Here is a 23,926-nt window from a genome sequence, read left to right as displayed (position 1 = left end):
TAAATTACAATTCTTGCTAATCAGCTCCAGCCACCACATCATTACCAAACTTTTGGCGGGTTCCATGACAGAAGTCAACAGATTTATATGATAATGACAATTTTAATTGTGGAACTTAAAGCTTGTTGTGTTAAATTTCCTGGGCATTATTTTACAGGAGCATAAAACACTTCTGAGAAGTACGATTAATTTAAAATAATACACGTGCTAAGGAACTGTCGGCATACATTGTTGAAAACTGGAACGAAAAGTGATCCAAAATTATTACGAAGATTGATGTGTCGAATTTACTATTTCTGCGGTGTTTTTAAGACATGCTACTGTTACATGTATTGTAGTTTATGGTCACACCAAGTGACAAAGTGTCATTTACATGCTCGAAATATGACGTTACGTTGTTGATTAAGTCTTGATTGTGTTCTTTCAATTATTTTGATAAAGAAGCGATTTCAAATGATTATATCACAGTCTGCATCAGCAATTAATCAACCACTTCAAACAATATTTTGCATGTTCTCAATCTGTGATTGGAAACAGTACTACTGAGGCAATATTTTATGATAATATTGAACAGCATATCATTAATATTATAACTTTTTACAGTTTTGTCTTAAATCTACTTATGTTCTTTTATGCGAAAAAAAAACTTATGATTACCAGACATGGATATGGGTCCGATGATAAATCTTGTCCTTCAAATGAAATTTAAGTCAGAAATTACTTACAATTTAGAACTGTATTATGTAACATTCAAAATACTTCTTGCTGTTATTGGCCATTGTCAAGGTCATTGTTAGGCGATGGAAATACTGGTTGTTTTCTTTTTGAAAAATCTAATTTAAATCAAATATCAGAAGTCAAATGTAGAAATTATTAATAACTCAGTTTAACTTTCGCGCCATTGTCAAAATATCATTCTCACATGTTTTAGAGACACAGAGAGATGGAGTAACGATTTAAACAGTTCCCATGTTAATTATAATATTAGAGATGGGCATATATTTAACAACAGAAAAAGATCAGGGCCAGATATTTGACACAGTTTATAACAAATTATATTGTTTGGAAAACATACAGAGCTTTCCTGATACACTGTGTCCTGTTGTATATTTGGCTTTTTTGACAGATAATCCTTAGGAAGGATTTGTTTTACATGTACAAACAAAATGAATAAAGGTTTGATGAAACTAGTTTATTTGAAAAGCAAAGTTAACATATATTTGCACACGAGCAAATGTCAGCAAATATTTGTTGTCTATAAAGAATTTATAATTGTAAGACTTTTCGTTGAGACTAGTCTTGCTGATCAACGATATTAGCGAGAAGCCTTTCGAGAAAACAAATACGTATGTCGCAAAAATTAAACCTTTCCGTAAAATATAGCGATTTTCATTCGATACACTGTTAAGTAGAAGTATGCTACTTCAGCCTAAAAACAAACACTGTCACACCTAAATTACCCCTTTGTTACTATTGATGTCCTTACATCAAGTTTCACATTTTTTAATTCAAGGTTTAGCAGTTTGTACTTTTTATCATGTATGCCTCTTTCGAATCGCGGTCTTACGTTTGGTGTACAAATCAATGTAGCATCTGCAGCAATTGCAAAACGATAGGCTGTTTATACAGTTTGCATAAACACGTTTTATCTTTTCACCCGCAGAGTGTTGTGGGCTATACCCTCGCATTATCCAGGAACTGCCCGATGAGCAAATCGATTCAGGGAGGTTTCATCGCTCTGAACCTAACTGTGTCAACAGCACTTAACATCGTGAGTGGCCCCATGCTGATAGAAGCTACAGTTGTACCTGACGATGCAGCCAATATTGTCTCAGTCTGTAGCGCTAAAGTTGTCTTTGCCGGGGAAAACGCACTATGTCTAATCGCTGGTACCGATTTGAGTTTTATCTACATAGAGGGGTAAATACGGTATTATTGCATATTATGTTATGATATTACACTAATGAAGTTAGCCTAGTTGTATGTCCTTGACATAACATAAAGAGTAGAGGAACTCTTTTCAAAGCTTCGTAATTAATCAAACTAAATAGTTTTTTAATGCGAAAATATTTTCAATTTTATCTCAGCTTTAAAGAAATCATGATATCCTTCCATTTCTCAAGTATATACTTTGATATTTATTTTTTGCTGATGTTTATTTTTTGTTGTGGGACTGTCTTGTTAATTAACTAGGTTTATTGTTTGATAGTGACTCCTAAAAAAACTTACCATCGCGATTAATTGCTTATATTTGTCTCACATTCTATAAAACTTAATTGCATAATGTCACATTTTTAATTTTAAAATTTAAATTGTAAAAATTAGGTTGGTCCCATTTTTAAAATATGTATTTATATTTCGAACGTGTAAATTTTATTTGCCTATCTTTACTTTAGATTTCCGAATTTATCGGTTGTTAGGAAGTCAAAATAATTTATTCAATGTCCGTGACTGTGCCTATCTGTAGAGTTTTATCCGTGTATCATATCAATAACTAAATTTAGGCAATAAGTTCGCTGATATTCTAGTTTAATTTTAATTTTTACAGTAATTATTTACTTGAAAACAAACGTATTATAATACATGACATTAATAATCGATTCATCAATACCAAAGGTGAAATTATAAAATTAGCACGACCGTTGCGGTGTCAAAAGAAATTTTAAAAATAATTTTAAGTAAATGCAAATAAACGTTTTAGGACTGTTTAATATGGACTGAAAAGAAAAAGGATTTAACGTAGGTAAATAATCAATATTTGTACAGATTTGTAATGACGCAGAGGCATACGTAACAAATATAACAAGTACAAGAATGAAACATCATAGAAATCACATATATAGATCATCAAATTATAACCTTTATAAGTAGATACAGTAATTTGACAAATGCCCAAAATATAATAATGTTGACCTTTCTGACAAAGAATGACTCTGTCGGAAAATATTTATGAAATATTGCCGGTTAGTACTGCAGTGAGTTATCATTCTTCAGTTAGGGCTGAGATCTGAATGTCGAATCTGACAAATGTTCTACCCAGTAGAGCTTTTCTTCTTTCTGATCTATATAGTTGTGTACTATTCATTATTTGTGCGCACTTTCCGGGGACCGGTGGTTAGTGGCTTTACCTTGTCTTATTGCATGATTTTAAGATTCATTTGCGGTATGCTGATCAGAGTCACAGTGAAGAAGTCAATATTTATGGCACCTTTTCTAGTCCCTTCCTCACAGTACGGAGGTGAACAATGAGATCCGGAAACTGGGTCTGTCGAGTTCCTCTGCTATATCAATCCTTTAAAAATCGACCCTATGCTTTGAGCCGCCTGTGTGCAGGTCTACAATTACAACTACAACTCCAAATATATCCATACCTTCTGGTTTACCTGTAGCCCATTTCACACGAATTGAAACGGGATTTTTTTTCGACGGGCGGTGGTGGAGGCATTGGATGAAGTGATGACGTGCTTGGGTTGGAAGTGAGGGGGCATTGCACGGAGTAACCCACACACTTTTGTCCAGGCTTATCTGAATCCAGAGGGATGACATTTTCTAGACGTGTGGAGATGCTCCTGGACTGATGTCCTGCGCTGTCCACACCGTACTTGCCTTCTGCCTTCACATTATTGGGGATAAGCACATCTGCTCGGCCGCCTGATCCATCAGACAACAAGAAGAAGGCACCAGGTGTAGGTCCATTATGGGTCAAAGGTCGCAAGTAGTACCTCCTAGTGTCATATACAATAGCAGGCGTAGCCTTACCGGACCTTCAAAATAGCTGATAAACAAAGTTAACGAAGTGGAAAATACAACGTGATGATTGTGTATTTCAAGTAAATTCTTCAACTGACATCATGCCTGGAGAAAGGCTCTATTTTACAACCTAGAAACTACAGTCATTAGTTGAAAGTGAGTGATCATCTAACTGGTAATTTTAGAAGTCCTACAAATAGTGAAGTTAAACTGTATGCATCCAAACGAAATTCCACTGTATATTCGCAATGTATAAAGTTATGAGTAGTAAAATGAGGTATAGAGTGTGATCTCCCGACTGATCGTATTTAATTAGCAAGATTAAGCAAATAGCAGGGAGAGATAATTACCTATACTACTTGTCTTAGATAAAACCACGCTGGTTTACTAATTTTACTAGCGCCTATTGTCATAGTCATAATGGAACAAACATTTGAACAAAAATTAGAAGAATTTATCAGCCGCCATAAAACAAAACAAAGAAGCGACGAATGATATCAGCTGTTGGAGACTAAGATTGGTGGGTCTGAAATAGCTTCGGTTATGCGTTCTTGCCCTTTTTTAATTGGGACGATATGGTGAAAAGAAAAATAACTGCTCATAAGGAGATAAAACTATTACTGGCATAACATGTAAATAACAATGGTTATTTCCTGATCAAGGTTTCAAGAGCACAACTCAGAGAAGCATATGTTTATCGACATCGGTTCATGTTTGATCATCCGACAAGGTCACGTAATAGGTAATTTGAATGGTGATCGAATCGACAACCGTTTATCATGTTTGGGTTTGGTCACGCAGAGTGAAAATTCAAACCGAGGCCGAAAAGTAAAATAATTTAAAATAGCCTGTCCGGTGATTGCATTTAACAAGGAGACTCAGTAGAAAAACAGTTTCCATCTATGGTGAAAGCGTGTGATGAGCTTGTAGTAAATTCACGTTTGCGATGGAGTAACGAAAACAATGCTTTCAAAAATCAAAAACGTTCCATTCACGTTTCTATACAAGATTTGGTCGGAATACTTTCGGTCATATACTTTTTGTACCTAGCCACGGACATTGACGATAACTCTTTGACAATGTCGTCGACAATGTTTAGTTCTTGTATTAAATCGTGCATGATGAAACTGGTACCGCTCGTGCAAGACCTGATTTTATTCAAAAGTTTGTTGTAAGTCACGAAAGGTATTCGTTGTGGGGTTTTTCAAAATTGGGCTCGATTTTTTTTTAACATGGATTGATCCGGCTGATCCTGTTACATCCTAGCGAAATATATACATTATCACGCGTACGTGGTGCTGACCTCTGGTCGCTTTTTCACGCTTGCATCGATATCTGGTAAAAGGATTTGCCCCGAACTGGACCGAAGAGGTTTTCAGGGTAAGGGAAGTGTCAAACACAATTCCGGTAGCTTATGCGATCATATATAAGCGCGGATAACCCATGCTGGTGTCATTATACGAGCAGTTGTCAAAGACCACCCAGAATGTTTACTGAATCATAAAGCAGTCAGCACAGCGTGGCCAACAATCACTGGACAAATAGAGTGGATATCCTAATGAATTTAGCTGTGGATTCCTACCGCTGGTATTCAGCAATAATCTCATTGTAGACCCGTTCGTGTTCTGTTAATACTCAACTGGTTTACACATAGCACAAGCTTGTAACCCCATCAATATTTTGTTGAATATAAAATCAAACTTGAGAAATTTTTCTCTGCCAAGAATCGATCATCCAAGAAAAAGTCGGAACATCTAGTCAAATCTCACTCGGTTATCATACGACAAATTAATTTTTTCGAGTGCATTTCTTGTGTTGTACTTGCATTGGCATCTATTACTAATGCTTACGTTCTATCTGATGTCGGTAATCATCACCAGGATCATCATCATGATCAGAGATTTATAGGATTTATTTAATCCTTTTAATAAGCGAGAATGAACGTCAAAGTGGTTTATGTCTGTCTCTGCGATCTTGTCAATATGGACCAGGTTGAAGATGGAGCTGCTTAAGCCATTTATTTCCTGACAGCAACATCATCGAATGAATGAGAATCAGTGAAACATGAAAATATTACTGAACGAGCAGCAAGGACGATACACACGGTGGGAGGTCTTTTTACATTGATTATTCTAAGTTAATGCTCATGACACAAAGAAAGTTGCATGGACGTGCAACGGTTGATCTAGCGAGTATATATATATATATATATATATATATATATATATATATATATATATATATATATATATATATATATATATATATATATATATATATATATATATATATATATATATATATATATATATATATATATATATATATATATATATATATATATATATATATATATATATATATATGTATGGAGGTGCTTTAATGGATTATGATCACAGTTACAATGCTGATGTCGATGATATGACTGTATTATTAGCTTTCAAGACAATCAGAGAATAGTATTAGACGCATAGTCGACGCTAATTTATTAGTGCTTCATGGTGTCAAGTATACGTTTACGGTTACTGTCGATCTAACAAAGATATAGGATGCAGAGGTAACCGCGACGTTTGTTTCTAAAATTAAAACTACTCAAAAATAGACTTTGTGATGTGATGAAATCCTTCAACCACTACAACAGAAAATTGATGATTATAGAAGGATTCAGTTGGGTGTTAACCGGGATCGTCAGCGCAGATCTTAATGTGTCCATGTATAATCCGTTAAGTGGTAAATCGTACATGGAGTTACCAGCGCGGGTCAAGAGATGCCAAAGCTGCATCGTAGTCGAAAACAACAATAATAATTGCTTCATATGGTTGGTGCTATCAGCACTGTACCCAGCTTAAACCCCAAACCTTAACCGGAACAATAATGACAGGAAGTACCAGCACGAGCTCAATTTCACTGGAATCGATTTTCCAGTGCAGTTATAGAAGATAACACTGTTTGAAAAACTCAGTAAGATTTCCATTAACGTTTTTGGTGTTGATGAAGGTGACGACACCGTTTGTCCCTTACTGATATCAAAATACCAACCGTCAGATAACACGCCCGAAGTAGACAGGTTATACGTTCGGCTGAATATGGAATGAAGGACACTACTGTTGGATTAAACTGCATCATCAAAACGGAAAACCGCATAAGAAATAAAAAATATTATTGTCGACTGTACTTACTCGGATACACGGATGCTGGACAGTTGAATGATAACAAACCGAATTACAAGCCTGAACGGGGGAAAAATGAGCGTTTGTTGTCGTTTTAATACTTGGAAAAAATCACCGACCGCATTCAGTGGCCTAGTAGTTAGAGCGTCCACGTCGGATGCAGCAGGTCGCGGATTTGAACCACGGCCGAATCATATCGAAGAGTTATGTTATGCTACCAACACCCGCATCGCTAGGCACTCCGCATTAAGAGGTTAGTATTAGGACTGGTCGGCCTGGTGTCAGGATAATGTGACTGGGCGCTAGACATCACTATAAACTGCCACGCCGCAGACATCATAACGATATGACTAAATTTTTTAAAGCTAAGCTAAAAGTCAAAACACACACACACAGACAAGGAATCACCAATGTTTCAGCGTTAGTTTACGTTGACTTTGACTCAATGCTGGTATCGATTGCGGGTGGTGAAAATGATCCGGTTATATGATCCACGAGAAAATACCAGGAGCACGTTCCTTGTGGTTTTATTTACATGGTCGTTCATGTTAACCAGGTGTGTTTTAAACCGCTCCTATTGTATCTCGGTCCTGATTGCGTTATAAATTTATCGACGCTCTGCAGAACGAAGTGAGCATATTAGACACAGTTAATCTTCGTATCGCGATGAATGACGAGGACAAAGCGGACTTTTGTCAACGCCGTGGATTGCCGTGTATGCAGATTACCACTATACGACCTAAAGCAGTGACTTGTGAGATCGTTGGCTCACTCTGTGGGAAAGTACGGAGGAGCCGCACATTATTGCTGCAATCTACGTGTCACTGAACCTGATTTTGTTCATGTAGTGTTACACAATCTGAGATGTTATGATTCCCATCTGATGATAAAAATGTTTCGGAAAGTATTATCAAAGGACTACTTGCATTCTGAATACACTGGACAACAAATTTTTACAAAAGTCATGTTACTGAAATAAAATTAGTCAATTCTTATCAATTTTTATGTGCTGAACACGAATATGACAGTCAAATTGCAAAATTGGCTCTAGTTTTTTTGTAATCTGCAAGAAATTAATGTTTACATAACGAAATGCATTCCAATAGTAAAAGGTCAACTGTAATAGCCTACCTATAAAAAATCAAGTCATTGACTACATCTTAGATTTCTTCGCCTGTCTCTTGTACAGCTGTTCGGGAGCATCTCTGAGGAGTGTCCAGCAGTAGTCAGCCAGCATTGTAGTGGACCATTTTCCCTGGTATCTTTGTTCCATTGTTGCGATATCTTGATGAAAACGTTCGCCGTGTTCATCACTAACAATACCACAGTTGCTAGGAAAGAAATCCAAATGGGAATGAAGGAAGTGAATCTTTAGAGACATATTGCAGCCAAGTTTCTTATACTTCATCAACATGTCTTCTACTAGTTCCTTATAGTTTTCTGCCCTAACATTTCCGAGGAAGTTTGTAGAAACTAGGCGAAAAGCATTCCATGCTTGTTTCGCGTCACCTTCCAGCAAGTTGTTGAACCGGTCATCTTTGAAAAGCTCTCGAATCTGAGGACCCACAAAAACTCCCTCTTTAATCTTTGCTTCGCTGAGTCGAGGGAATTTTTCATGCAGGTATCGGAATGCTGGCAAAGTCCGGTCAATGGCTTTCACGAAGTTCTTCATCAAACCTAGTTTGATGTGAAGGGGTGGTAGCAAGATTTTCTGAGCCTCAACCAGAGCTGGGTGTTGGATATTCTTCTCTCCAATGGCTACATTCTGCCTGTGAGTCCATTCCTTCCTCATGTAGTGCATTTCCCTTGCTCGGCTATCCCACTCGCATAAGAAACACATGTATTTTGTATATCCTTGCTGCAGTCCCATTAAAAGGGCAACTACCTTCAAATCACCACAGAGGTGCCAGCTGTACTGGTTATACTCAATGGAATTCAGTAGCTGCCTTAAGTTATCGTATGTCTCTTTCATGTGGACAGCATACGCTACTGGAATAGATGGAAGAATGTTTCCATTGTGCAAAAGCACAGCCTTGAGACTCAGTTTCGAAGAGTCCACAAATAGTTTCCATTCTTGTGGGTCATGAGTGATTTTTTAAAGCATTCATGAGGCCCTCAATATCGGAACAGAATATCAGATTACTTTCCTTTCTGAAGAAAGGCTCCAATTGCTGGTGGCGCTTTCGATATGCAGTAATTGTGACATCTTCTTCTAGAAGATTCCATTGTTGGAGTCTTGATCCTAGCAATTCTGCCTTGTTCTTTGATAAGTCCAAATCACGAATCAGGTCATTTAGTTCTTCCTGTGTTATTCTGTGTGGGTTGATGATGCACCACAGTGAAAATCTGGATCACTGCATGCTGATGGACCAGGATAAGAACAGGTCGACTCACCTTTGTCTTCGTCAGATGAATCAAGAGAATATTCTGCTGGAGGTTCTGGAATAGGAAGTCCCTCACCATGTGGAACTGGTCTCAATGCAGACGGAATGTTTGGGTAGACTATTCTCGACTTCTTTCACTTCGTTATTCCGCCGGAAAGAGGAGGAACCAAGCAGAAGTAACAGTCATTTAGGTGGTTGCTTGGCTCTCTCCACACCATTGGGACTGCAAACGGCATTGATGACCTTTTGCAATTCAACCACTGTGAAAGCTGTGTTGTACATGTAGCACAGCATATATGCGGAGCCCAAGGCTTGTCTTGGTCACCAACCTTGCATCCGAAGTAAAGATGATATGCCTTCTTCACTTGAGAATTGATACTTTTCTTCTGGTTGGCAAATGTCACTTCCCCACAAATATAGCAAAAATTGTCCGCGGTATATACACACTTGCGAGGCATTACTGTTCTTTATTGTACGTAAATGGATAAAATAATAAGTTTTATGTAACAGTAGCTTGAACTGTCTCGCACAACGTCTAAAATATTTTAAATGCTGAACCTATCTGATTGGGCTTTATATAGTACACTGCTTACGTCAGCTTCAGCAGCCGCCTGGCATTAGTATAATAGGCCTACACATGTATAGTACACTGCTGACGTCAACTTACTTCAGCAGCCGCATGGCATTAGTATTGCATTGCATCAGAAAATGATGCAATCAACTGTGGATGATGTGAGCATGATGGTATTATGCAATGTTACATCATTATTCCGGATGTTGCTGCAGTCCTACTGGAGAAATTTACACAGTGAAACATAGAAAATGAGGTATATGAATATCTTCAAAACGAGAGCCAATACAAATTTTTCACGGTTATATTCGTGTTCGGCACACCAAAATACTACAGATTAGGGCCTTTTCAAGTCAGTAATGATTTCACTGTTGACCAGTGATACTATGGAGAAGTAAATGCTGTTTTCGTTGGGCCAGTTGAGAGTTTGATTGACAGTTTGCCATTCATGAACACGAGCTTAGACGAATTAGTTAAGAACACTAAAACACTTCATAATACTCGAGAACAGATTTAGGATAAGTCTCATAAACACCACTGCTTGATAAAGATTCCTTTAACAGTACGTTGACAGGTGAGACGGTCACATATAGTGATTAAACGCATGTTCATCAGGTTGGAATGAGTTCGGGTTAAAATATCTTGGCGTGTATCATGCATTGTACTTGACCACAAATGTGTTTTTACTCGCTGCGTTCGAGAATTTTACTTTTGAGTGTTATGATAAAATCGATCTGGCATGGTATTATTCTTCTCCTGGACTTTCAAGGGATGCATGATAACGCTGGAGTTACTTACCGATGTGGACGTTTTTAATTTTATCCAAAAAGGAATCCGCAGTGGTAAATCAGTGATCACACATAAGCTTTCCCTCACGTACAACAAATACATGCCAGAATATTATTTACTTTGATAGGATATAACCTATATGATTAGGCGATGTCGCAGAAATTATCGGTAGGAGAATCAGTATCGATGAATCCGGATAATTTTAACAAATGCTTTATAGATTCCGATGATGATGCAGGGTACATTCCCGGGGTGGACATGGAGCATCCTACAAAACATCACGCGGATCATTAACATTATCAGCTAGCACCTAAGAATATTACAGTACGGGATGACATGTTGAATCCATCTAGTAAATATTTACATGCGCAATTAAGAGTCTTAGTGAATGCACCGAAAATGGTGCCCAATTTGATGGATAAATGTCGATACACAGTAGAGTACAACATGCTGAAGTATTACACGGATATGGGTATGCGGGTGACTTTTATTCACCGTGTGCTTAAGTTTAAAGAACGTCTCAACGGCTTAAAACGTACACTGATTTTAACACCTCTAGATGAACAGAAACGAAGTCGGATTTCGAGACGGATTTCTTTAAGCTGATGAACAACAATTTAAAAAATCTAATGATTAAAAGATAATCATACGTTGCAAACGAAACATTGTACCAGCTAGAACAAAACATAAATTTTGGTTTGTAGGTGAAGTAATCTTATTAAATATAAGAATATTCCATCTGAGTAAAGATTTATGCAGTGTCTTCCTTAACTGTATCTTTAACCTGAGTTTGAGGATAAGGATATGGTGCTGTACTTATTAATTCTTTAAATATGGGGTATGGTATATTTTAAAAATCTTTACACTTTAATCCTTTTCATTATTGTAATTGGGGCCCCGAGTGGCCGAGTGGTCTAAAGCGCTCTTCGTTACGGATCACTGCCATCTCACCTCTGTCTGCGGCGGTTCGAGTCTAAGATTGAGCCAATGTGGGCATGTGAGAAAGCCTGCCAGTAGCTTCTCGTGGGTCGGTGGTTCTTTCCGGGGCTTTCCGGGTTCTTCCTCCACCATTAATACTGGCCGCCATGTATAGCTGAAAAATGGCGTTAAACCCCACAACAACAACAACAATTATTGTAATTGAATTGAAAAATTCATGTTAAATTAGTCGAATATATGCATAGATACTATTTTTGCCTATTATAATTAGATGTGATTTTGATGATGAAAACTACGTGGAGGGGTGGTCACATTGAAAGGAAATAATCATATTACAGTTTATTATGTTTTTAGCGAATGTTTATTTGCTGTTTGGGGAGGGGGTAAAAAAAACTACGTCAGAGTGGTCCAGAAAAAGATCATTTTATGGCTTTAGAACTTATACAAATTTCATAAGTCTATAGCATATCAAGCTATACAGATTTATGAAGTTCTAATAATGTAATGATGGTGATATTTGTCCATCAGCACGTAACCTCCTTTCTAACTAAAGTCATACCCAATATATCGGAACCTAGAATCTATATTATCATGTGTGTCTGTGTGTGGGTATATATGTTAATACATATATGGGGTGTGTGGGTTGGGGGTCTAGGGGTGTCTTTGAGAGAGAGAGAGAGAGAGAGAGAGAGAGTGTGTGTGTGTAAGCGTTAGAAAGAGACATGTATGCATGTCATAAGAACACTGACTATATTATCTTATTATTATTATTAGCGCTATTATTATTATTATTATTATTATTATTGTAGATGTTATCCAATTGGTGCAGCCCTACCGATGGTATTTGTCAGGCTGGTCTCTACTTTCATTATACACCTATCAATTATCTACCCAAGAATGAAGCATAATTATACCGTCAAATCCCAAAAGTATGAAAACGATACTGCATTTTCCTGATCACGTACAACCATTCTCTCAAACGAGACTGGAACTATTTTATCTCGAGGGTGCCTGGTACGTCTTAATATGCGTGAATAACCATTCCGAAACCTAATTTTGCATAGAGAAGGAAATGATTAGCAATCTTTTATGTACCATCAAGTTCCAATAATCTGTCCGATCCCGCTGTAAATAATTGGGGAAATAATAATCAGATTCCCATGTTCAGTCCCCGTCGGAGCCTCTCAATGTGCTGCTAGAAACAGTTCGAACGCTATCAGCCAGGCCACGGATAGAAATTTTCTGTTTCAGCTGGTGAACTCTTCCATGACGCAAAGTTTGACAACTTCACAAAGCTGTAATTACATACGAGTCTGCTACCCCTATGCGTCGAAGAACTCGAAAAACAGCGATGTGTGTGAAAATGAATGGCTGTCGTTACGCATGTTATTATACCCGCCAGTAGTAAGGTAGGGCACTAGAGCCTCAATGGGAATTAGCATTACAGAGACCCCTCGGCAAATATAGCCTCAATGGAAATTTAACATGGAGAAAAATCGTGGGCAAATATAGCCTCAAGGGGAATTTAACATGGGAAATAGTCTTGGGCCACTATAGCCTCAAGGGGAATTGAATATGGGAAAAAAGTCTTGGGCCACTATAGCCTCAAGGGAATTGAAAATGGGATTTTGTTTTTAAATTTTTTTAAATTTAAATTTAAATTTAAAAAAGGGGTAGGCAATGGAAAGGCTATCTCTTTTCGAGAAATATGGCTGGCCCTGAAAAGGGCCTTTGGGTTTTCTTCTTCTTCTTCTTCTGCTTCTAATTTCTTCTTTTTCTCCACCAAGTTCTTATTTTATCTCCTACACTCTTTCTCTTCTTCTCTTTCTTTTTTTTCTCCTGCTCTTCTTTCTTCTTCTCTTCCTCCTCTTCTTTCTTCCTCTTCTCATTTTCTTCTTCTTTTTCAATTTTTTCGTTCCATTTGCTTATTCTTATTCTTTCCTCTTCATCCTCCTTCTCCTTCTTTATCTCTTTCATGACACCACTAATCTTGTCCTTTACCTTTTTTAAGTTATTAATTTCCATCTTTACACGATGGGGACTATAGGAATAATGGTCTTCAACGAGTCTTATTAACATCTGTTCCATCATTCCTAAGTTGTCTAAAACGTCTTGCAATGTTTGTATTTTGTCCATTTGGTTAGAAGCCATCTTCTTTGTAGAATGGTTTGAACGACGAATACTGTGGGTTCTTATAGTGAAAGCGCGGACGTGAAGGAAAACATCCCCCTAAAACATAAAATTGATCTTACCTAGATCATGACCAAAGAAACAGCAACGCGCGGACGTGAAGGAAAACATCCCCCTACTTTTCTCATTTCATATAATAAAACCCAAACTATACTCTCCACCTACTCTAAGAATCCCATAATCTACTATTCACACAAACTTACGTGAACAGTTACTAACACAAACACACAAACACATACACTCCCACTATTAATAAAGAGTTAGTGTTTATATTCACACTACTCTACCTACACACATTGGCAAATCGATTGTTATTTCTTTTCTAGAGTATTGGGTAGCCCTGAAAAGGGCTGTTTTTTTTTTAACTTCATGGACACCTGGTTAATGGTGACACCTTCCAGGCCTGGCGCCACATACACATCTTGTCCCCCAGTTACTTTTTACCTTTTTGGGGGAGAGAGCAGAGGCAGGATATGTGGCTTCAGAATCCCAATTTTCGGTTTCTGGGATTCTAAAATTTTTTCTTCTTCTCTCCTTTTCCTCCTCCTCTTCTTTGTATCTTCTCTCCTCCTCTTTGTATCTTCTTTCCTCTTCTTCTTTATATCTTCTCTCCTCTTCTTTATTTCTTCTTTCCTCCTCCTCTCTCATCCTTCCGTCTTCCACAATGGCTTCCGCGGCCAGTTCATTCAACAGGCGCCTGGCATATTCCAGATGCACATGAAGTTCCAACAGTTTAGACAGTCTCGTGTTCATTTTTGGTGTTGATCAATCAACAAGGGTAGCTAGACTGCCCAGCGAGTTTCAATTTATAGTGAAAGCGCGGACGTGAAGGAAAACATCCCCCTAAGAAACATAAAATTGATCTTACCTAGATCATGACCAAAAGAAACAACGCGCGGACCTAAAAGAAACACTCACTCACTTTTTTTATGCTACCCATCACTATTTTAAAATTTTTTATAAATCACTTCAATAGACTATTTACACACGCAAAGCAATCCAATCTAACCCCAAATCTACACCTCAAACACCAAAAAAAAGACATCATTTTAATCTACTATCCATACCAACTTACTTAAGCACTTACAAACACAAACACACAAACACATACCCTCACATTTTTAAAAAAAAGAGTTAGTGTTTATTTTCACACTACTCTACCTACACACATTGGCAAATTGATCGTTATTTCTTTTCTAGAGTATTGGGGTAGCCCTGAAAAGGGCTGTTTTTTTTGTTTGCTATGGCATTCTTTTTTTAGTTTCTAAGAATGCGATGTCCTCTGAGGATAGACTTTCTGGCGATAGGTCTGCTTCTTCGGAAAGAGAAGAAGAACTCTTTGGTGTCGATACGACAATCGACAAAGCCTCTGTCAGCTTCAGGTTGCTGCTGCTGTTGTTGTTGTTGTTGTTGCTGCTGTTGCTGCTGTCTCTGAAGTCTGTACTTCTCTGTCCATTCTTCTTTTTCCCTGTTCATTTCTTCTCTGAAGAGCTCTTCTATCAGGTCTTCAGTGATTTTTAACATTCTCACATTCTCTATTTCTTCTGGCTTCGGTATCAGACTGTGTCTGACCCTATGCAAATTCACGTAGGCTTCGTTGAGCTTAGCTAGTTTGGAGCACATCTTCGTAGGAGGATGAGTCGACAATGGATGGTTAGACTGGAAACAACCCCGGTTCTTAAAGTCAAAGCGCGGACGTGAAGGAAAACATCCCCCACACGGTTTTCGAGCCGCAACGTTCAGTGAGTGTCATGCGAGGGATAGTAAGAAATGAAAGAGCATCAATCCAACATTCTTATAGTTAAACAAACCACAAAGGCATTTTTTTCAAAACACAACATTTTTTATTCAAAAATCACTTAACACTAAACAACAACTCTAACATTTTTAACAATAATCCAACATGATAACATCAAACAATTTTTTTCAAAACACAACATTTTTTCCACAGTCTCCTCACATTCCATCTTTAAAGTTTCTCCACTAGGTAAAGAGGGATAACAGTCTTTCATGGTTTCTAGTAATCTAGGATGACTTCTCTCAAACTGTTGATTTCTATGGTATTATCGAATTCTGCATACAGGATGACGTTCACCGTTTCATCAGGGTCTCGGTCTTTAAACTGAATTTCCACACGAATCTGGCCGGATTTTATAGGGTGGAAATGTCCCTTGTCGCTGCCTTGGTCTGGAGTGAAATCAAAAGCCCACAAAGCTTAGCCTCCTGCATAATCCTCGTACGTAATACCGTGACTGGTATTGGTTCCTAACTGTCCGGTGGCTTCGTACAGGGACAAGTACGATCTCAAGTAATTCTTCTTGGTAAAGTCAGGTTCGAAAGGTCGGGTACACAAGGTCTTGCCATCGCGACTGACTTCGATTTTGGACACGCCAAAGTGTTGAAAGTAGAAAGGATTTTTTTCGGCAGCTCCGTTGAAGGCTGTATTCTCGACGATACCAACGATCAAACGTTTGGGTAACTGTCCTTGGAACAGATGATCTTCGATCATGGATCGCTGTCCCTTGGGAATGGTGAAGGTTTTCACTTCCACGCGTCGTATGGGATACTTGGCGGTCGTTCTACTCAACGTCTGACTGATGTCGTTTCCCACTTTAGGTAACACTTCCACACGGCGTACGTAGAGTCTGGCATCTTGGATTTTGGTTTTGTAACCGTCACTATCAGCCAATAAATGGAAAGCGGTACTGCTACGATTCAGTCTCAGGCGGACATCCACCCCGTTCAGCAAATACTTTTCTTGCAACCACATGTCCAAATGCAAACGATCCATCAGTTCTAAACTTGTGTCGGCTCCCGTGATTCTCTTTCTTCGTTCTAGAAATTCATCATTGTTGTCTTTCTTTTCATCAGTTTCCAATATTTCAAACTTGGTAGGTTCGTCAGCTTCCCATACCACACAGGCATTGAGATGAGTGTTCTTAGCATCTATTCCGTACGTCAAGAGATTTTCCAGGTAGGCACGATAAGGGTCAGTATCCATGCTGCTACTGACCAGTTTGTTATTCAAGTACAAGTCCACTCCACTGAACAAGGAATGCATGAAATTGTTGACGGGAGCTACTGCTTCATCGTCTATAGCACCTCCAGTCTTATCTAGAATTTTGACTTTCAGGTACAAGTAACTGCTATTCAGATCGATGTAATCTTCGGGCTGTCCTTTGATTTCAAACTCGATGGGAGCGGAATCGGTCAGTGAGGAGACGGGGTGAAATTCCACCCACTGGGATTCTTGCATGGTCATCATGGTAGGGGGCATGGCAAACAGATCCAGTTCCAACTTGGAACAAGCGCAAGACTCTCGGTGCATCATTTTTTTGTTCTTTCTCAATAATCGAAAACGTCTGAGTCTCGAACGGTTCTTCTTTTCTTGGCCTTTCTCGCTTGAAGTCTGGTGAAAGGGTGTTTTCTTCGTCGTCTCTTTCTGCCTTGTCCTTGCTGAATGCCTGACTCGGTAGCGTGCAGGGCATTTATAGGTGTATCTTGTCGGCCCAAAATGTCTTTGCCCGTTTGCAGCAAGACATTTTTGCCTGCCCTCATGAAGGCTTCTTTAGGGTTTTGTTTGTCGATGATGACATTTTGGAGAAATTCTTTGCCTTGCGTCAGTGCCGCATCTTTCAAGGCGTGCAATCCGCGTGTCACCATCGGTTTCAACACTGGGGCCACCGAACGAAAGGCCGATTTTAACATGTCTCCTAAACCGTGTCCTCGCTGTCGAGCAACCCCTCGGTACACTGGATACATGACTTACTTACGAGTCGTGAGAGAACCGTTTTCGAAAATGGAGTTTCACCGTGACTTTTCCTTTGGTGAATGGAATATTTTGTCCCAAATCTCCTTTTATAGCAATGTTGACCGTGTCCAAATACGACTTGCTGACCGGCAAATAGTGAGGATGGACAAATTCGCGGTGGACGTGGTAAATGTTTCCACCTTCCTCGTCAGCGTTCGTGACAGAATCTACTTTGAAAGGAATGACACGCAGTAACGGTACGGAGGTGTGTCCCACCACGTTGTACTCCACCACATCGGAATACACAAACATCAAATTCAGTCCTTGGTTCAGTTCTACCGGGGCACGAAATAACTTGCTAAAAGACTCGTTGTCGTAAACGATGGGTAATTCGTTTTTCTTGATCATGGTCTTTCTCATGTCCATGTCTCCGCCCAACATGTCATACAATTCAGGACAAAATAAAATGGACATGATTTTACTCCGTTCAAATTTCATCAAGAAGCGACGAGCTGCTTTGTGGTACTCCATGGTGACATTTTTGTTGACATGCTCCAAAGCTTTGAGAAACACGACATTAAACCTGGAGGTTATGGTGCTGACCAAATGTTGACCACTAAAATAATAGCCTGGGGGGAATGAACAAGTGATAGGTGGTGTACTTTTGATTTTGTGTACGTGTTTTCTTGTCATATTTGACATTGCTATCCATCCACTGTTGCATTTGCTCGTCATGAACTTCCACATCAAAAAAATTTTGATTGGGAAGGACATTGAGGACTTGGATCGGGTGAATCATTTCTACTAAAGCCACTTCCCAATGGGCTTCGTGATCTAACTGGATGGCTTGAGGTAATTTGGCCGTGTAACAGCACAACGTGTTCTTGGGAAACACCTCCATGGAACTGTCACTGGGTAAGGTTAAGTAAAATTGGTTTTTGTGACTCATAATTCCAGAGTTCTGTGGCTGTCCGAGGGGTTAGTGGACGTCAGAGGCGTGTCTCCGCCCAAAATGGGGTTCTGGTTGTGGTTGGAGTGGTGACTGGCACTGGCACTGGACACAAGGTTCCCGTGGTTCCCGTTCGAGGTGAATTTCAGGGAGGGATTAGGAAGCAGGTAACCGATGCAACTGCTCAATAAAATGGTCCACAATTGTTTGTCTCCTTGTTGGAAACTCAGATTGGCGATGGCTGCCCCGATGACACAATACACCACGAAGATTTGGCAGAAAAAGACGATTTGCGTTTTAGGCACACGTTCTCCACACCACACCCACAAGGGTTGTTTTTGTAAATCTTGCACAGAAGAACTGGGTGAAGGAGGAGTGGTCGACGTAGCTGCGTCTGATGTGTGAAAGGGCATGATGGTCACTTCTTTTTATAGTCGATGACTTGCGAAGCGTCGATCCAAGAATCAAAACTGGGTGGATATCCTTTCCAACGTACTTTGACTTCTTTGACACGTCGTTTGCCCACTTTACGGGTTCTGCATTCGAGAATGCTTTCGATGTCGTACAAGTCGTCTTCATTTTTGGTGACACGTTGTAACTCGGGCAAATAAAACGTTGCTTTGAGCACTTCTCCGTTCATGTCTTCCAATTTATAGACGGCAGGATGACGGCCATGCACTCGTCCAGTGACGCGAAACAGTTCGGTCGTCCAGTTAGGTAAGTAACCTTTGTCAAAAGTGCGTTTGGTTTTGCCAATGCGCACCCAATCTCCTACCGCCAACTCTCCACTTTTCTTGGGGACAGCCCTCGTCGGGGACGTACCAAACAGACGCTCGAACACCAGCACTTCGTTGTCGGGAGTCACGTCTTGCGGGGCACGTCCGATGCTTCGATGGTAAGATTGGTTGTACGCTTGCACCAGGTGCGGTAAGATGTCGATGTACTTCAGAGTGTGGTGATGCGTAAAATATTTCCACATGCGTTCTTTCAAAGTGCGTTGAAAACGTTCCACGATGCTGGCTTTGGTTTCAGGATTCTCGGTGGTAAAAAAATGAATGTCACGTTTCTTTAATTCTTTTTGGAAAGCTTGGTTCAGAAATTCGGTGCCTTTGTCCGTTTGCCATCGAAGAGGGTGACGACCGCTTTGTTTCAACACTCGTTGCAGGGCTCGCACTGACTCGCTGCTGGATTTGGAAGTCAAGGGCACGACCCAGGCAAATTTGGAAAAGACGTCGATGACACAAAACAAATATTTGTAGCCGCGATTGTAGCTGGCCAAATGAGAGACATCGGCTAAATCGGCTTGCCATTGATGATCGATGCCTTCCACTCGGGTGCGACTTCTGGCAAACTTGCGTCGAATGGGTTTGTGTAAAGTGTAGGTAGCTTGTTCTTGTAACCATCGTTGCACTTGAGGTAAACGGAGACTTTTCAGTCGCGTTTTGGCAGCACGATACAATTTTTGAACTCCTGCGTAACCTGCAGGATGGGAGGGATCGTAGTAAATGCTGGCTAAGACTTTTTCCATTTTTTTGTGTTGATTGGTGTGTTAATAAGGCACCCACTCTTGGAAGAGGCTACTCTTTTTCTCTTGGGGTATTTTTTTGGATTGCAATGCTTTGCGTGTGCGACCGGCAATAGGTGTTGAAGAGGAGGAGGATGTCTGAGCGGGGGATATCGGTTCTTGTTTCACTTCTGTCTTCACTTCTGTCTTCACTTTCTTTTTCTCTTGTGAGGAAGAAGGGGTGGCCATCATCTTTTTAATCCATCCAATTCTGGCGGTAGGTGGTGTTGTTAACTTGCGTACTTTTTCGGGCGGAGTTTGAAACCCTTCTTCTTCTTCTTCTTTTTCTGTCTTGGTCACGGGTACTGGTGGTACTGGTACTGGTGATGGTGCTGGACTTTTCATCAAGCTCTTAAAATCTTTCAGAGTGGGTAGAGCTGTTTCGTCTGAAGCTTTCTGGTGAAAGAGTTGCAGTCGTTGCAAGAGTTGACCGTACTTTTGCGATTTTTCTGTTTCGGACAAATCTTGGCGATCCATTAAGGACTGCAATTCGTGTTGTAACTGGGACATCTCGCTCAAATGGGGATTGGGAGGTAAATGCGGGGTGCGTTGTTCTTCCCACCGATGGTATTCCATCCATCGTTTGTAAGGCACTAAAGCTAGTTTTCGTCCTTCCATGGGGTTGTCAGGGGTCGATTCTGAGATCTTGGGACTTCCGAAGGCCTTTTTATCTTGCTCCCACCAGTCCTCCCAACATGGTTCCCAAGACTCCTTTCAGTAAGGGGCCTAACAAGAGAGGCAAAATGCCTCCACGTTGGACCAACATCTTCTTCTTTTGACGAATGGGAATTTTCTTTTGAACCATTTGGCGAAGAACGTGACGATGTTTGCCTAAGCATTGTTTCTGGTGTTTGGACAAAGGGATCGTGCCTTTCAAAACGTTCAAACAACATTCACACACGGTATCGATGACCTCTTTGGAGGCCGTTTGAATGAGTTTTTTTCGTAGGGGTGGAGAAGCTTTGGACAGGACAGATAACATGTCCCCATGTTTGACTAAACGAGGAGGCAGTCCTTTCCTTTTCTTTCCTTGGGGTTTTCTGGAGGGTGACATCTCTGAGTCTTCAGGAGCACCAAAACACTGATACCCCGACTTGGTCACAGGCCTTTTTTATACTGGAACGCGTCGCCACTGATTGTCTTTACGTCGTATCAACTTCATGACAGGCATGACACGTCGTGCAGGGGTACGCAACGGACTAAATCGAGCCAGTTCTTGCTTGGACAAATCCAATAAACTTTGTAACATGCCCGATCTTTCTTGGACTTTGATTTTGGGAGAAGGTACTTTGTGAGCAGCAGCCACTGCCACTAAATTGGAGGGTCCTGCCACTGGGGAAGTTCTTTTGGGGGTCATCAACGGAGATGTTCTTGGTGTAATCAACGTCTCCAAGTACTCTTCAGTTCTGGGTGTCATTAACGGAGAAGTGGATGAACGTGAGGATGCCGGAGACGCAGTCACTGCCGTGGCAGATCGTGGTTTGCGAGTGTAAGGTTGCGTCCTGGCTGAAGTGCCTCTCTTGCGACTAGTTTTCTTCTGTGGACTTTTCTTTTTCTGGGGACTTTTTCTCTGTTTCAATTTCTGGGGGCTTCTTTTCTTTTTCCGGGGTGGTGGTGTCTGGTCAGAGGAGGGTCCTGCCACTGGAGAAGTTCTTCTCTTTGGGGACCTGGTCTTTTTCTTCTTCTTGGGACTTCGTTGGACTTTTGTCTTGGAGATAACTTTGGGGGCATTAGGATCCCATCTTAAAAGTGAGCGAATGATGACCCCTCCTAGAGTACCGCTCCCTCCAGGTTTCAAAATGATTTGTTTTTTGGTTTGAGTGTCGATGCGGGGATCGGCCAGTTGGACCAAAGCGACTTTGTTTCGATCGAAAAAGCGTTTGGTTTGATGAGGAATCTGAATGATTCCTTGGAGTAATTGACGTGCCGTCACCGTGAAACATCGTAAGACTTCTTTGAGACTAGCTTCTAAGACACGAGCTCGTGTTTGTGGATTTTTTTCTCGACTGATGCCACACAAGGCACGAATCAATTTGACGGGAAGATGCGACTGAAGGGACGTCATGTTCGCACTGTGTGAGACAGACGAAAAAGGGTCTGAGGTTTTTTATAGATTTTTTTATGGGGAGTGAAATGAAGTCGAGGACGGAGACGTGTACAGGACAGGCCCTCCGTCTTGGCACCAGTGGTGAAACAAGTGGGTACGAAATCGCAAATCCTCGGGGGTCGTAGGTTTCAAATCGACGAGTAAATAGGCGTGTGGCGTTTGAGTGGCATCGTCGTACGCCTGAGTCAGCCAAGGCGTTCCTAACTGTTTGGCTAAGACTTGCACTTGCGATTTATCTCGAGGGCTCTTAAACAAGACCACGTAATGCGCATTGAGACTGATGGTGCGATGGGCTTTACTTTGTTGAAACAAATTTTGGGTGATGTAAACGACACTGGCATTACGGTGATGCCCTTTGCGCGTGAACCACAGTTTAATTTCTTCTTCGTCTTCTCCTAACATGTCGTCGAAAATGACCAAATGGGTTAGACGGGAGTCAGAGACGATGCCGTCGTCTTCTTTAGGAATGCCTTCCACAAACACGATGGAATCGCCTTGACTTTCTCGCAAGAGGTTGTACGCCGATTGCCACTCTTTGTAACACCACACGATCCGTTGAGGAGGCCGATCGATCAAATGATGTTTATGTTCGATCAAACGCTTGACGAATTCGGTTTTGCCTGAACCGCTAGGTCCAGCAATGAGCATGTTAAAGGGATGGCGAAGATACAAAGCCTCCCAACTGGCACGATCTAAGTGTTCGTCGATGACTTTGACAGTAGAGGAAGAGGGAGCAGAGACAGCAGAGGTAGCCATGGTGTGAGAAATGTCACTTGTGACACGAAAAACAAACAAGACAAGAGTTTATATACTTTTTCAGAACACGTTTATTGAATGTTTTTTTTCAAACATGAATGCGAAAGACAGAAATACATAAAAGCCAAAGGCTTAAGTACAAGAATAAAAGGCACATGGTAACCATCAACGTGGAATAAACACAAGTGTCTGTACAACATGTTTTGGGTAAAGTTCTAACCAGTTCTATAGTAGGGGGTAAGGTCACACAAGTGTCCTCCCGAAAGGGTCTTTCAGGCCTGTCCACGACAGTCCCGTCCTGGGTGACGGGTTCTTCTGGCACCGTCACTAACACGGGTTGAAAAGTAAGTTTTTTCCTTGAATAACTCTCGTGCATACTGGGCCACCTCTTGGGTCCAAGCCAAACCAATCTGGTTTCTTCTTCGTCAACGACATGGTAAGTTACTTCAATGAACAATGAACTATCGATCTTGCCTAGGGTTCCTTTTTATATACAGACCAATACCGACGTGACCGTACGGCAACGTAAAGTGATTGGGAAGTCGCACTCGCTTCTGGGATACAATTTGATAGACTTTTTCCAAGGGTCGACTGACGATGTGGTGAGTGGGTAAACGTACGATCTTGTTCGGTTGATAGGTGGTCACTTTAAAGTTTCCATCCTCTCCCGATTGCAAGTCTTCTTTCAATACCCCAAAGTTGACCACTCTACTGGTACGATGATTCAGAGTCAGTCCTTTCACTTTGCACGTCGTGTGCACTTCTCCTTGTTTGTCCCGGTATTCGTAGCCGTAATGTTTGGGACCGCCACTGACGAAACTTAGAATCTTGTCGTCGGGATGCTCGTCTGTCCAGGCTCCTAAACGGTCTCCTTCGATGTCAGGGTGATGTTGAATCGGGTGATGGATGTAAATGCAACTGTCCGTGTCAAAGTACAGGACGCGTTCCCCTAACAGTTCTAAAGCTTCGTACAATTTTAAGCGAGCATGGGCTGTCACGTAAGCCG

The 23,926-nt window shown here is 40.6% G+C and overlaps 1 protein-coding gene across 1 annotated transcript in view; it reads left to right on the top strand.

Moving 5' to 3' along the window:
- Positions 1 to 23,926, top strand: part of LOC149797891 (uncharacterized) — an 89,318-nt gene that overhangs the window by 38,210 nt on the left and 27,182 nt on the right. The window contains exon 6 of the mRNA XM_089960493.1: positions 1,664 to 1,920. Within this exon, the coding sequence (XP_089816619.1) occupies positions 1,664 to 1,920 (257 nt within the window). The remainder of the gene's footprint in view (positions 1 to 1,663; positions 1,921 to 23,926) is intronic.

Source organism: Sinohyriopsis cumingii, chromosome 6 (genome assembly GCF_028554795.1).
Source record: "Sinohyriopsis cumingii isolate HCF-2022 chromosome 6, ASM2855479v2, whole genome shotgun sequence".
Classification (NCBI taxonomy): Eukaryota; Metazoa; Mollusca; class Bivalvia; order Unionida; family Unionidae; genus Sinohyriopsis; species Sinohyriopsis cumingii.
This window is presented reverse-complemented; position numbering and strand designations above follow the sequence as displayed.